Source organism: Charadrius vociferus, unplaced genomic scaffold, assembly GCF_000708025.1.
Source record: "Charadrius vociferus isolate BGI_N301 unplaced genomic scaffold, ASM70802v2 scaffold2020, whole genome shotgun sequence".
Taxonomy (NCBI): domain Eukaryota; kingdom Metazoa; phylum Chordata; class Aves; order Charadriiformes; family Charadriidae; genus Charadrius; species Charadrius vociferus.
The window spans coordinates 52948-65777 of record NW_009646376.1 but is presented as its reverse complement, the minus strand read 5'-3'; the positions used below and the strand labels follow the sequence as shown (position 1 = coordinate 65777).

At 49.5% G+C, this 12830-nt stretch overlaps 1 protein-coding gene across 1 annotated transcript in view; it reads right to left on the bottom strand.

Annotated features, from left to right (window-relative positions):
• Positions 1-2399: 2399 nt before the first annotated feature.
• PPP3CC (protein phosphatase 3, catalytic subunit, gamma isozyme) overlaps positions 2400-12830 on the bottom strand; it is a 27343-nt gene continuing 16912 nt past the window's right edge. The window contains exons 5-15 of the mRNA XM_009894346.1: positions 12222-12367; positions 11902-12041; positions 11243-11320; positions 11050-11144; positions 10232-10357; positions 9183-9260; positions 8327-8353; positions 7321-7402; positions 6762-6859; positions 3940-3969; positions 2400-2578 (exon numbers count right to left, since the gene is read on the bottom strand). Coding sequence (XP_009892648.1) covers positions 2400-2578; positions 3940-3969; positions 6762-6859; positions 7321-7402; positions 8327-8353; positions 9183-9260; positions 10232-10357; positions 11050-11144; positions 11243-11320; positions 11902-12041; positions 12222-12367 — 1079 coding nt within the window. The remainder of the gene's footprint in view (positions 2579-3939; positions 3970-6761; positions 6860-7320; positions 7403-8326; positions 8354-9182; positions 9261-10231; positions 10358-11049; positions 11145-11242; positions 11321-11901; positions 12042-12221; positions 12368-12830) is intronic.

Genomic DNA, 12830 nt, shown 5'->3' with positions numbered 1-12830 from the left:
ACACACACCCCCCCACCCCCCACCACGGCACCCGTCCCCAAAGCTCCCGACTAAAACTGCTGCTTGGGTGAGATCCCAGCCTGGGTCAGAACAACATGCCCGAACATGCACGGGCAGCACCTTTGTACGGTTTGCGCTCTCAGAGGAAGATACCACACATCAGCTCACTGTATTTCAGAAAGGATGCCGTTAAAAAAAAAAACAAACAAACAAACCCCAAAAACAAAAACAGAAGAAATACTCACAGACAAAGGCAATTGGCCCCACGCCTCATATGGGGTTAGAGAAGCTTGCTCAAAACATCTCGCACTTTTTGCAAAGCAGTGGGTGTGTAAAAAAAAAAAAAAAAAAAAAAAAAAGGGGGGGGAGAAAAAAAAAAAAAAAAAAGAAAAAAAGAAAAAGTGGAGGCATGCGACTCGAAAAGTCTCTTGTGAAAACCCAGTGGTTTGCTCACAGATACGGTTTCCTAAATAGCTGGCGTGAAATTAAGTGACGTATGATTATAAGACAATTTGAAAGCTTCCTGCAAAGTTGCTGTTTTCCTCTGTCGCTGGAATCGCAGCTTAGAGCCGGAGCACAAAGGGAAGACAGCAAGATCCAGAGAAGGAGGTTGGCAAATATCCCTTATTAGAGGCTAAGCCCGCTCACCTGCTGCCTTTGCTTGGGGAAAGCACAATAGATAGTGAAGTTGGAAGAGAAGTGAAAGCTGGCAAGGGATTTGCCCCCGAAAGCTGCTGCTTTGACTCTGCGCACCCACAGGCGGGAGAGGACGCGGCTCAAATGACACGCGGGGAAGGGAAGCGACCAAACGGGAATCTCCCCAAATCCTTTTTCACCACTCACTTCAGGTCAAAGTCTAAGTGAAAAGAAAGAAGCTCTGTTTAACCGATCCAAGCTTCAAAGCCCTCGACACCGCAAAGAGGGCGTCCTCTGGAAACACCCCCCCCCCCGGCCACCAGGAGATGCCCCTCTCTCTCCGGCACTCCACAAACACCCTGCCAAAACTTCTGCCCAGATCCACTCGCTTCTTCTTCCTGCCCACCTTTCCTAAAACCATCCTCTCTCCCTCCCCTGCAGCCGAGGGAGGGACGCGCTTCCCAAACCAGGGGCCGTCAGCCAACGAGCCGCATCTCTACAGAAACGAGCAGCGCCGTCACCCATCCTTCCCCAAATCTTTATCACAAGCCGGCAAACCCCTCCTCCGGCTGCCGGGAAAAGCTGATGCGCCCGTGGCTCCTTCGGAGTCGGGAAGAATAGCCGCTGGCTAACAAGGGTAGCCGCGGGGTAAACCCGAGTAGGTGGAAGACCGCCCCAAAGAGACGTGCTGGGGGACTGGGAGGCGATGCTGGCTTAGGGGAGGACCACCGCGTAACGCCCACCGCTCACATCCCGATCAGCAAGGGCCGATTCCAGAGCCAGGCGCAGGGGAGCGTGCCGCGGGCTCTGCAGTATGTGGTGGTGGTAGTTGGGGGTGGGTCTTTCTATCCACCGGTTATAAATCGCCCCCAACTTCCCAAAGATCTGCCGATCACTAGAGACTAGAGGAAATTCCTCTGCTCTGAATCAGAGGGATTCCCAGAGGGATTTCTGCTGCACGGGTGGCACCGGGGGGACAAACCCCGGCGTACGGCTGCCCGCACCGAGTCCCAAGAGCCAAAGCTTTGGGAAGAGCCGCAACAAAGGGCAGCGCTTCTCCCACCCGCCTTCCCGGTCTTATCAAGAGATTACTTTTTGCTGAGGGCTCCACTGGAATAAAAGCGAATTACTGAAGGAAAAGGTGCTGCGATTGGTATAACACACTGGAGTCCTTCAGAGCTAATCCCGAAGATTTGGGTGTCACCTTGGAAGAGGGACGGATCCCGGCCAGTTGCACCACGCAACGCGCCTTCCGCAGAATCGGTTGCTAAAGCAGCAGATGCAGGGAGGCAAGGAGTTGAAGAAAACAACAGCAAACTCTGGGAAGAAGCCAGTTGTGAAAAGAAAAACCAAACCAACCCTATTTTCAACGAAAGGACCTGCTTTTGAAAGCACAGGCTAACTTAGAATTGTACCAAAGTCAACGACCCAAGTTGCCTGGGACTGGTTTTGTTTCTTTTAATCCCTCCACGGAGGTTTGCCTCTCGTGGAGGAGAGGTCAGCTGTACAGCACAACACTTCATATATGCACTAGCAGTTAGATTGGTTTCTAAATTAAAAAAAGATGGACTTTTTATATATTGAACATAAATAAAAAAATTACAAAATGGTCACCTTTCTTACAGAACGGATGCAAACTGGATTATGAACGTGCCTCCAGGTGAAGTTGGTTTCTCCCCTGCCCCCACCCCACCCCAATAATAAATAAATAAAATTCATTAAGTTTTGGATCCTTTAGTGGTGCAGATTGGGCGCTCGGACCGTTACTGGGCTTTCTTCCCTGTGCCATTCTTGTCCGCAGAGTTTGTTGAGGTTACCAAGTTTACCGGCCCGTCTGAGTGCATTGAATCTTTGCGTGGCGGCATGCGTTCGTTAATGCGATCCAGCCCTCGGGCTTCTTCGAAGCTGCGGATCTTGTGCTGCGGTGAAAATCCACGAATGGCTGCAGAGAGAAGGGCCAAGAAAGGAGAGTTAGTCTGAGCCGCGGATCCCTGGAGGGGAGCCCTTCAGCACACGCCAGACACGTACAGGACAGAGTCAGGGCAACAGAAAGCACGTGTCTGGCTACTGGAACCACGAGGTGGGTCCGTAGGTGATTTTGGGCATCATGTGGGTACCACAGCACAGCTGGGAAGTTTGAGCTGCGCTAGGTCCCAGCAAGCAAAGTCCGGGATCCGGACCGCAGCGACTTGCTCTGCTCCCTAATGGTTTCTCTTTTAACACAGTTTAGTGGTAGACAGTTCGAAGACCAGACAAGTGCTCAGTGTCCCCAAACAGTGAAATCTCAGGAAACTTTCAAAGCTGAAAAACACCATACTACAAAAAAAAAAAAAAAAGAAACAACCCCAAAAAAACCAACCCCAAAACCAACAACAACAACAAAAAAAAGCACAACCAAAACAACACAAAGACACCACCACAAGGCTTCAACTCCAACACAAACCACACACTGCAACACCAGGAGAGGGGAAGAGCTAGTCCTCGGATCACAAACGCAACGCTTCTTGCATGACCAGGAGACAACACAGGCAGTCTCAGGAGCGACGACATGCCACCAAGGGCAGGCGCATCTCGCTTTCCTCGCTACGAGGCTGAGTACATCATCCCTGCGGTGAGGACAGGGACCAAACGTTTAACTTCTTTGCATTACACGTAATTTAAGAAAAAGGGGTTTGTGCCAAATCTTTTTACAAGGACTTGGCCGGTTTACAAACGAACTTCCTTTGACAACCCAAAAGTTCTCTACTCGGGTATACGGTCCCATTCATCAGTAGCTGAATGGAGCTATCGAGGAGAAAACCTCCCCAGAGAGTAACCTCATGAAATCTGTCATTTCTACACTAAGTGCAGGGAGAAAGCGGCTTCTCCACACCGGGACCAGCTTGGCCCACCTGTGGGGAAGGCGAGGATTACATCAGAGGTGGGCAATCCGGTATTTCCTAGATGATTTTGACCGAGCGTGCTGGCAGCCTTCATCAAATCGAGTCACCCAGGGGGATGAACTCAGCCACGAGGCATCCGAGATCAGATTGCAGGACCCCAACACCAAGGTCTCGAGACACCAGAGCACAAATCGCTCCGGAGACAGGGAACAAAGGTATTGCGCTAAGAAATAGCCCCATTAAGGCTAAAATAGACTCGAACCAGCCCACTGTGTATTTTTTGCTTCCCAGCAGGGGCCCATCCTCCCCCACTTCTGGTGATGCAAGAGTAAAAAGCTTCCATAAGGCTGATAAAGCTCTTTAAAATTAGCGCACGCACACACAGAGATGATTTGAGTCTCTCGCCGGATTCTAGCCATACCTTCCCGTGCCTCTACCGCTTCTACTGTGGCTGCAATACAGAAGAACAGTGGCATGCAAAAATGAAGACAGGAAAAAAAAAAAAAGAAAAAAAAAGAGTGACAGTGAGTGATCTAACATCATCGCTGCGAACGCAAGAGCCCACAGCCTCCCAGCCCCGGTGGAGACGACCGTAATCAAAACCAACTGGCAGGAGGGAAACAAAAAAAAACAGGGTGACAGGAGCTCGAAAGGAAGGCTGAAAGGGGACTCCCTCGGGTGGAGCGTCTCCTGAGCGCTGACACGGGGGAGTCTCCTTTCCTTGCATTCGCCGGACTCGTCACACAGATAAATCCGACGGGAAGAAACAGAGAAGCGGAGAGATGGCTTTCTGCTGCATGCACTGGAGGGCTTGGGCACGCAGGCGTCCCACGGCAAGGACAGCGATAGTCTGGGACTAAGCCATGGGTCTCCACCTGCATTTAGAGCCCCCTCCGCTCCCAGCTCGGCGGCTCTAGGGTGCCCTGGCCACCTTCAGAAGGTAAATGATGTGGAATTCACCCCAGAGCAAAGCCTCAACCACCAAAGCCACACAAGGGAAGTGACCCCGAGGGACGCGATGACTTTTTGGAGCGGTGGGGAAGAGAGGGGCAGTTTGTTCTCCGGGGGAGGGCAGGCAGCAGGAGACACCAGGCTGCTCTGCTCCTGATGCCTTGAATTACAATAAAAAGAATAAAAAAATAAAAAAAATATATAGGCTGATGCTTCAAATCCAGTTTGGCTTCAGCTCCACCTCCTAAAAGTGTTACCAAGCAACAAGGCATCATAAAGCTGAGCAACGTCCCCCTTCCCAAATCTGCTGCAGCAGCTGTCCAAGTTCTGGTAGTCCCTGCCTCAACATCTGGAAGGAGGCCCTTCCCTCGAACAGATCCCCTGCTTTTAGCCTCAAAACACCACAGTTTGGGGTGGTGGTTTTTTGCTTTGGACACAATACAAAGGCCACGTGGTCTTTGAGAGGCCACGGAGGAAGAATGGAGTTATGGCTGAACATCTTTGCTCCAGATTTGGTGACTTGACTCAGCTGATTTTGCTAAGCCGTGCTGCGAAAGGTTGGCAGGAGGCTCAGGGAGGGAAAGGGCCCCCCCATGTTGCTACCTGCAGCCCTGTCTCTCCTCTTTCGGAGTGCACAGGCACCCCAAAAATGGAACAACCCCCTCCTCTCCCCGTCGAGCAGATGGGGACAAGCACGGCTGCCGAAGGAACGCCTGTATGTTCACTGCTGCAAGCTGACGGCGCGGTGCGAAGGGTCGTGCGACACAGGAAAGGGGTGAGAGAAGGAGGCAGGACCGGGGGGGGAAAGGAGCGTGAGAAGGGCACGAAAAAAAATAAAGCAGGGTGCTGCCGAGAGGGAGCACGGGGTGCCGGGAGCAGCAAGGGGTGGGAAGCCTGCAGCCAGGGGAGGAGGCGGCAGGCAGGGTCGGGTAAGGCAGCAGCAAAGGTCCAGCTTGTTTGTCCTCTCTCAGGGGGATGCACAAATCTCTTGTTTCTTTACTGGGGGGAGCTGCCTGGTATCCCCTTCGAGGTTTCCCCCCGCCCCCGAGAGGGGAAGGTGCAGGAAAGCACTGCGGCACGACCTGGTCCCTGCGCTGTGGGCTCTAGGGGCAAAGCTGCGGCACCGCGAGCGAGCTGGCTGTAACAGCCACTTCCCACTCAGGCTCTGTTCCCATGCCTGCAGCAGAACTGGGGCGACAGAAACCATTACGGTTGTTATAAAAAAAGAAAGGGGAAAAAAAAAAAATAATAAAAATTCATACTTCTCTGCAGGCAGAGAAATCCATAAGTTTGGGAGCGATACCGCATCCTCTCCACCCCCAGGAGCGGGCAAGCAATATTTACACGTTTCTCACTTGTGAACTGTTTAATCAAGGCAAGGCAATCCCAGAACGAGCCTTCTTGTGAGCCCGCAGGAAATTACCCAGCGCTGATAGGAAGGGGAAAGCAGGCTGGTGAGATGCCAGCATTCAAAGGCTGGCAGCAGGAAAGGATTAAAACACTAGATTACAGGATTCCCTCTGGGGACACATGTTACTATGATAACTCATTCCCTGACCATCAGCCAATCTCCCTGCCCTGCGAGTTTTAAAGCACGCAGATCGCTAGCTCGGTCCCGCTCTCAACACACTAATAAGACAGACTGAGAGAGGGAGCAAAGTATTTGCCAGCAAGCACAGAAAAGAAACCTCCCAAACCAGATCAAAAGCAGGGGGCCAAGAGAAGTCTTAATACGAAACATGCAGGCCTGGAAGAATCTCCTTCCTCTAACTAAATCTAAGCTTCCTTTGGGATTCAAAGCTTCATAGGGTCAAAATCAGAGGGGTTTTGTTTGACGAAGAACAAACAAGCAGGCATGTTTACTATTACATTCATATATATGCTATCACACAACAGCAGCGGATAGGTGAAGCAGAGGATGCTCATCATGCAGCGTTAGAAGGGAAATAAATGACAAAAACTTGCAGAAACACACAATAAAGCAATACACATGCTTGAGGCAGGGTGCTGTTTGTTGTCTTTTTTTTTTTTTTCCTTCTTCCCCCTCGCATTCCCCTCCTGAAGGGTATGCAGGGACATCTTGGAAGGCTCTCCACATCCCCACCTACATTTCTGCTTTTTCCTATTTCTGAATCCTTCCTCCCCGTGGGCCTGAACCATCTCGTGCGTCCCCTGGCACCCTGAAATAATGCCTACGGGAACTGATGGAATGGTTTAAGGGGCAGCTGAGGGGCAGGTATGAAACTGCAGAGGGGGTACAGCGTTGCAGGGAGGAGGATCGTTCATACTCACCAGTCTGTAGGGTCTGCCTCCCCCCTGAGAGCACTCCCAGGGGCAGCGTACCTGTGGGAGTCAGGCCTTTGAGAGTCAGCACGCTCTCGCTCTCCTCTCTGCAAGTAAGGAGCAACGCATGCAGTTACCGAGAGATTAATGCAACGCTCCGTTATGTCCACGCAAGCGGTGAGCGACACGAAAACTGGAATCTGCCCTGTGCTGACCGCAGGCAGCGCGTGGCTGATCTGCCGGGCAGGGAGCACAACCCTGCCTCGTAAATACGGTGACACATCACAGCTACGGCACGGCCAATGCATCCTGAAAGGGCTAAATATACCTAATCGGCAGCATTTCTGCTGGCAAAGGTGCTGGTGCTTGAGACAGAGGTTTCTAGGAGAGTCTGACCGCCGGGCATACAGAAACCATCACCTCGAGCCTTTGCCATCTGCTCTGAAGCGACAGTCCCTAAAGATTGTTCCCCAATAGGGCTCTGCCTGCCTGGTGTGCCCTGACCAACATCCCCGTTACCCAGACCCCAAATGAAACTCAGAGCCCAAATCACAAGCTGCTTCCTTACCGAAGAACCGAGAAGACACGCGCCATCTTCCCAATGGCTCTAATCTTATTCCTGATGATCTCTTTACGGACTGTTGTCCCACCTTAGGGAGAGAAAAAACAAACACCGGCATGTTTAAGGCTTCCTGCTTTCCAGGCAGAGGTAAAGTCAATATGAAGCACCTGCCCGACTCCAGGAAAAGAAATCATGGTTTACAGATTCACAGCTACACTCTCGAGAGAACAGTGCTGCGAGGATGGCAGTCAGGATGGCAGTGAGAAGGGCAACACCAACGAGATGACACACGGACTTAAAGGTCTAAAGAGAATAGAACCACCAAAGGAAACGGATCGGGTAGGTCTTGTTCGAAGCTCACCAGGTTTGCTCACACTACACAGGATGTAACACAAATGACTCAGCCATGTAGACACAGTTTTGCAAGGCAGAACACTGACGAATCTGACTGCTGATGAACACTGCAGAACACCGGGCTGTGCTCGCCGCGGGGAGGAGTGTCACGCAAGCATCAGCTTTGGCATCCAACGCGCACAGTGAAGGGCTGGCCGGAGCCTTGCAACTCTGCTTTGACCCCACACAAACACAAAGTGAGATATGTGAACTCCCCTTCCGCTACACAGACCGAACAGGAGAGGAAAAAGCATGGAGGGTAACTGAAAACAAACAAAAAAATCGAAGTAAAAGAGGTAACAAATACATCTCCTCTCAGCTGAGATTCCTCACATGGCCCAACTACACATTAGGACAGTACAAGCCAAACCGGAGGTCTAACATGCACCGATGGCTCAGCCATGCACTAAGTGGCTGCATTCAGAAGTCAGATAGAAACGTGACCCCGTTTCTCAAGTTCCTGGAGGAACGCAGAAGGGTTAAAAAACACACGGCGCTTATGTTAAAACTGAAAGGGGATGAAGAGACTGCCCAACTAGTCAGCTATTCAAATCCACTCCAAGGAATCTGGTGGCACAGGCAGTGAAAATTAAGCTTGTAGCAAATTCTAGCTGGGTACCTTTCTGATAGCTTGAAATGTAGTGATCTTCAGGGAGAGGAGACACCAAGAAACAAGTAGATGAAGACAGAGATAGAAGAAACAAATTTAATTTTCATGGGAGGGAGAAAGAAAAAAAAAAAAAAAAACAAAAACGAAATGCAATGGGAGAAGCGGGTTAAAGTCTCAACCTTTGACTGAAGCAGCAGCACCTTGTTGTACCACAACGGTGTTCTGCTTCTCTGCGGGACTGACCGTCCTCCACCCTACACGGATCTGGGCAGGCAGCTCCCCCGGACTCCCCCGTGCATGCTCATGGCCCCACATCTTCCTCTAGGTCACCACCTCGCTCTCAAGTGATCCCCCCAATATAGAAACCGTAGATCAGCTCAGCAGCTGTTCTGTTCCTTTCATGCATAACTTAAAACCAGGGCCAAAAACTGCATTCTGCTTTTTCTGGGGTGACATGAGAAGCCACTTTACAGAGGAGTTCACTGCAACAGATGAGAAGATTGGGTAGATATTTTGGCGTAGAAAATTTTGAATTGGGGGAAAAAATAACCACTTGGGAAGCAGTCTCTGGAAGGAGCAGGAAACCATTCTCCAGAGTAGCTGGCAAGAAGCGTCTGTCGCAGTGAATGTAATTTAATTTCTCTGTGACTGAATAGCAAAGGAGGAAAAAAAAAAAAAAAAAAAAAAATGTTTCCTACCCAGAACTGCACAAGGGTTGGCCAAAAAGGAACTGGAGACCCTGGCTGGGCATCCAGCTATAAATCAAGCGCTGATCACTCTTGAGCTAGCATCACACACCTTCCCCACCTTCACCCCCCACCGTTACCAGCTTGGTCATAACAGTGTTTTTGTTTTTTTTTTTTACCTTCCAATGTCTCATCACCATCTGAAATCAACTCATCATCGGAGCATATGTTGAGGATGTTAACGAGCATTTCTGTGACTGTAAGAAGTACAGACAGGAAGATTAGAGAGGCCTGGTGCGCACGCTTGGCAGACAAGAGGTATTTGGAGGACGAGCTGGACAAGCCAACGATTTCAAGGTCATTTCTACTCTGGAAGTGGAAGCCCAAAGAACACTTTTAGCCGCATACTGCTGGTACCTCGCAGCAGTACCCAGAGCAGACGACGTACTTTACACCTTCTGCCAAGGAGGTGGATGCAGTCCAAGCACATCACAGATGAAACAGACGTGGGGAGCGGGGTGCCAACATTCATGCAGAACAGCCTGGGCCCGCTGAAGGTCCCACCTCCCCAACCCCGACCCGCACAACAGGCCACCTGGCTCCAAGAACGTCAAATCTAGCGGGGGGTGGGGGGTGGGAATTCAACCTTTGGTTCCTCAAAGTCAAAAAAAACCCTTTGGCACTTCGGACCTTGCAGTCATATTCCAAACGTACAACGCTGGGGCGGAATTTAAACTCACCGGGAGATGTAAAAACCCTTTTGCTGAGAAATCGAGGCAAAGTCTCGGTCATATTTTAAGCTGCCTCGCCTCCTTCAGAATGAAATAAGCCTTTAAATTGAAGTGAATGCTTCATTTTGGTGGGCCACAAGCCAACAGGAGATTTTAATTTCTCTGTTGCAAACCCAGAGCAAGTGAAACGTCTCCAAATTCTGAGGAGGGGCTACACCACCCGAGATCAGCTCCATCAGCAATGCAGAAATAGCAAGAAAGGATCGTTTTATCGGTAAAAGCCTTCTAGAACAGGTATAAACGATTACTTTCACAAGAACTTTACCCAGTAATACGCAGATATACCAATACCCCAACTGGTTTCCAGTGCTATCTGATATTAATGAGTTACAACACTCTCCCAACACATTTAATAGCCCGCGGGACAGGTTTCTAACACTCAGGGTACTGTGACCGGTCACCGGGCAACTCTTAACAGAAATGCAGATATCTCTTACCCTTTTCCCCCACAAAAGGCAAGGACCATGTGAAGACATCCATGAAGTTTGGAAGCCAGTATGGATGAGGGGAACAGTTGAACTGCCTGATGTTCATGACATTGTTTTCATACTTCAGTACAGCAGCTAGAAGAGAAAAGGAAAGACAACGCATGTCCGTAGGCGCCGTTGACTCCTGGGAGTTGTACCTGCGCTAATGGAACTTCGTCATCAACCAGAGGTTGCACTCACGTAGCGTCAAACTCCCAGCTCTCCAAAACGAGAAGGCTTAAGCACTATTTTTTCAGTCTACCCAGTTTTTCAGTTACGTTGTTTCACTAAAGCTCATCGCAATAGTGAAGGTCAGTTTAACAAAGCTGTTAAAATTTATGGAAATCAGAAGCAATGAACACAGGGCCAAGATCCAAAGTGAGGGGTAAAAAAACCCCTCACAGTAGAGGAAAACCCCTTTTGTACTCATATGGTTTTAGGGGCACAGCGAAGCTAAAAGCTTGCCTATCCTAGCAGCTTCTCTTTTATGGCAGCATTCATCAAACGTCATGTGGCTGGAAATTAAAGCGTTATTCTAGGCTTTATAACTTGACAGCTAATTGCCACAGTAATACATTAAGTCTTCGAGTCGGAGAAGTCAGCCATTCCAGCTCCCCAGCTGCTGTCAGTTTAACACATAAAGCTCTTTTTCTTTTCAGGCATAAGAACACGACGAGAGGAGAGGGCAGAGCGGACAAGGCAAGGGAAGATGGAGAGGGATTTCCTAAGCACGTGAGGACAGTCCTGACACCCAAACGGCAGCAGAGCCCTGCCCTCGCCAGCCTTACCCTTGTTGTTATAGACATCTAGGTAATTTGGTGCAGAGAAGATTGTGATTAATGACGGAAAGCCTGTTGTCTGGCTCTTCCTGTACATTCGGTACCTGAAAAACAGGTCAAGTGTTAAACACGCTGGGCTTGCTAAGGATAGCACGAACGCAGACAGACGCAGCCTGCCCAGCTACCGGGCTGCAGCACTTACCCAGCGTCCTGGGCTTCGTGAGCTCGGATTACGGATAACAAACTATTGTTCTGCAAAAATTCACAAACTGCAGGATAACTGGGAAACAAAAGAGGAAGTAGATATTAGCATGTAGCACAGGAGAACAGACAGCACCCACGGTCTCGGTTTCAGGAACCAGCCGCTTGCGGCATCCATTCGGTTGGCGTCCAGCATCCCCAAACAAGGCCAGCAACGTATTACATTGTTCAAAAATTAATTGCAAAGCATTCCATTAAACAGACCCCTGGTGCCAAATCCACCCTATCAGTTGAGCTACAAGTGGTCTGTCAGCACAAATGCTTCTCTTTTAGACAGGAAAAGATTATTTCCTGGAGCTCCTGGTACTGTCCAATGCCTGAAAACCATTCAAAAGGCACTCTGCCAGCTAAAAGCAGCATCTCTGCTGTCCGATACCACCACTTCACAGAGCAACATATCCAAAAAGAGCTCAATATTACAGGAGAAGAAAAAACAAACAAGATTTTTGTACATTAGCGCCAACTGAAGACTATTTCAGAGCCAGGTACACTGTAAAGTCCCACTGAGTGATCTGAATAGCGATTTATCTCCCCGGACACCTTAGCGTAAGGGGAGACAAAAAGCTCCAGTCTGTCAGAGCCCCCTAAAACACCACTCACCTGTAGAAATAGGAGCAGCCTCGAACAGTGTTGTGGGCGAAATGCTCCAGCGTTTTCTCATTGCCGTAATCCTCTGATGGATCGGACCAGAGCAGGTCACACATTGGACCAAAGGCTGGAGGCTCCTTAAACCTGTCTAACTGAAAAAACATACACAAAGTGAGGACAACGCTGGCGAAAGCTGCAGCAGCGCACACACACCTATGGTGTGGACACGCAGAGCACAGAAGCCTCAACCTGGAACCCGGGCAGGAATCAAGCCAGCCATTAACCGCACTATTAATTGTAAGCTATGCGAAAGGACCGTGGAGATTACTTACTTTCCTAATGTCATCTAGACACGTGATTTCTGGAGACAGTCCTCCATGAACACACAGAAATTGCTGGTTTAAGAGGGCAGCAAGAGGAAGACAGTCAAATGTATCCATACACGCATCATACACTCGCTCCGAATACTTGATTCGACCTGGAAAGATGGGGGGCAGGGGGAGGAAAAGAGGGAAGAATTGAATTCATTTGCTCATTTACACAACAAAGACTGCTCAGGCTGAAAGCAGAGCTTTTATTTTTTTTAACCTTTTCTTTTCCTTTTTTAAAGGGGGGAGTCATTCATGCATCCAAACCTACACGATATGAGAAGCATTACGCAAAGCTTTGATCAGCCAAAGCGCTGATAAATAAGTTCAAGGAAGCCAACTCCTAAGGTGATACAGAAACTCTATGTCTCTGTCCCACCAAATCGCACTTTGCACCCGTGTATTGGTGAAAATGCTGACGTGGAAAATGCTTGTTGGACACCAAAATAAAAAGGCTTCACAGTAATCGGGACGCGGTCAAGAATATTAATCTCCCTTCAAGCTATTTTCCAGCATACCTGCACTAAGATTAACACAGAAAAGAGGCGAGGCGTTTGCCACTGTAAAAGAAAA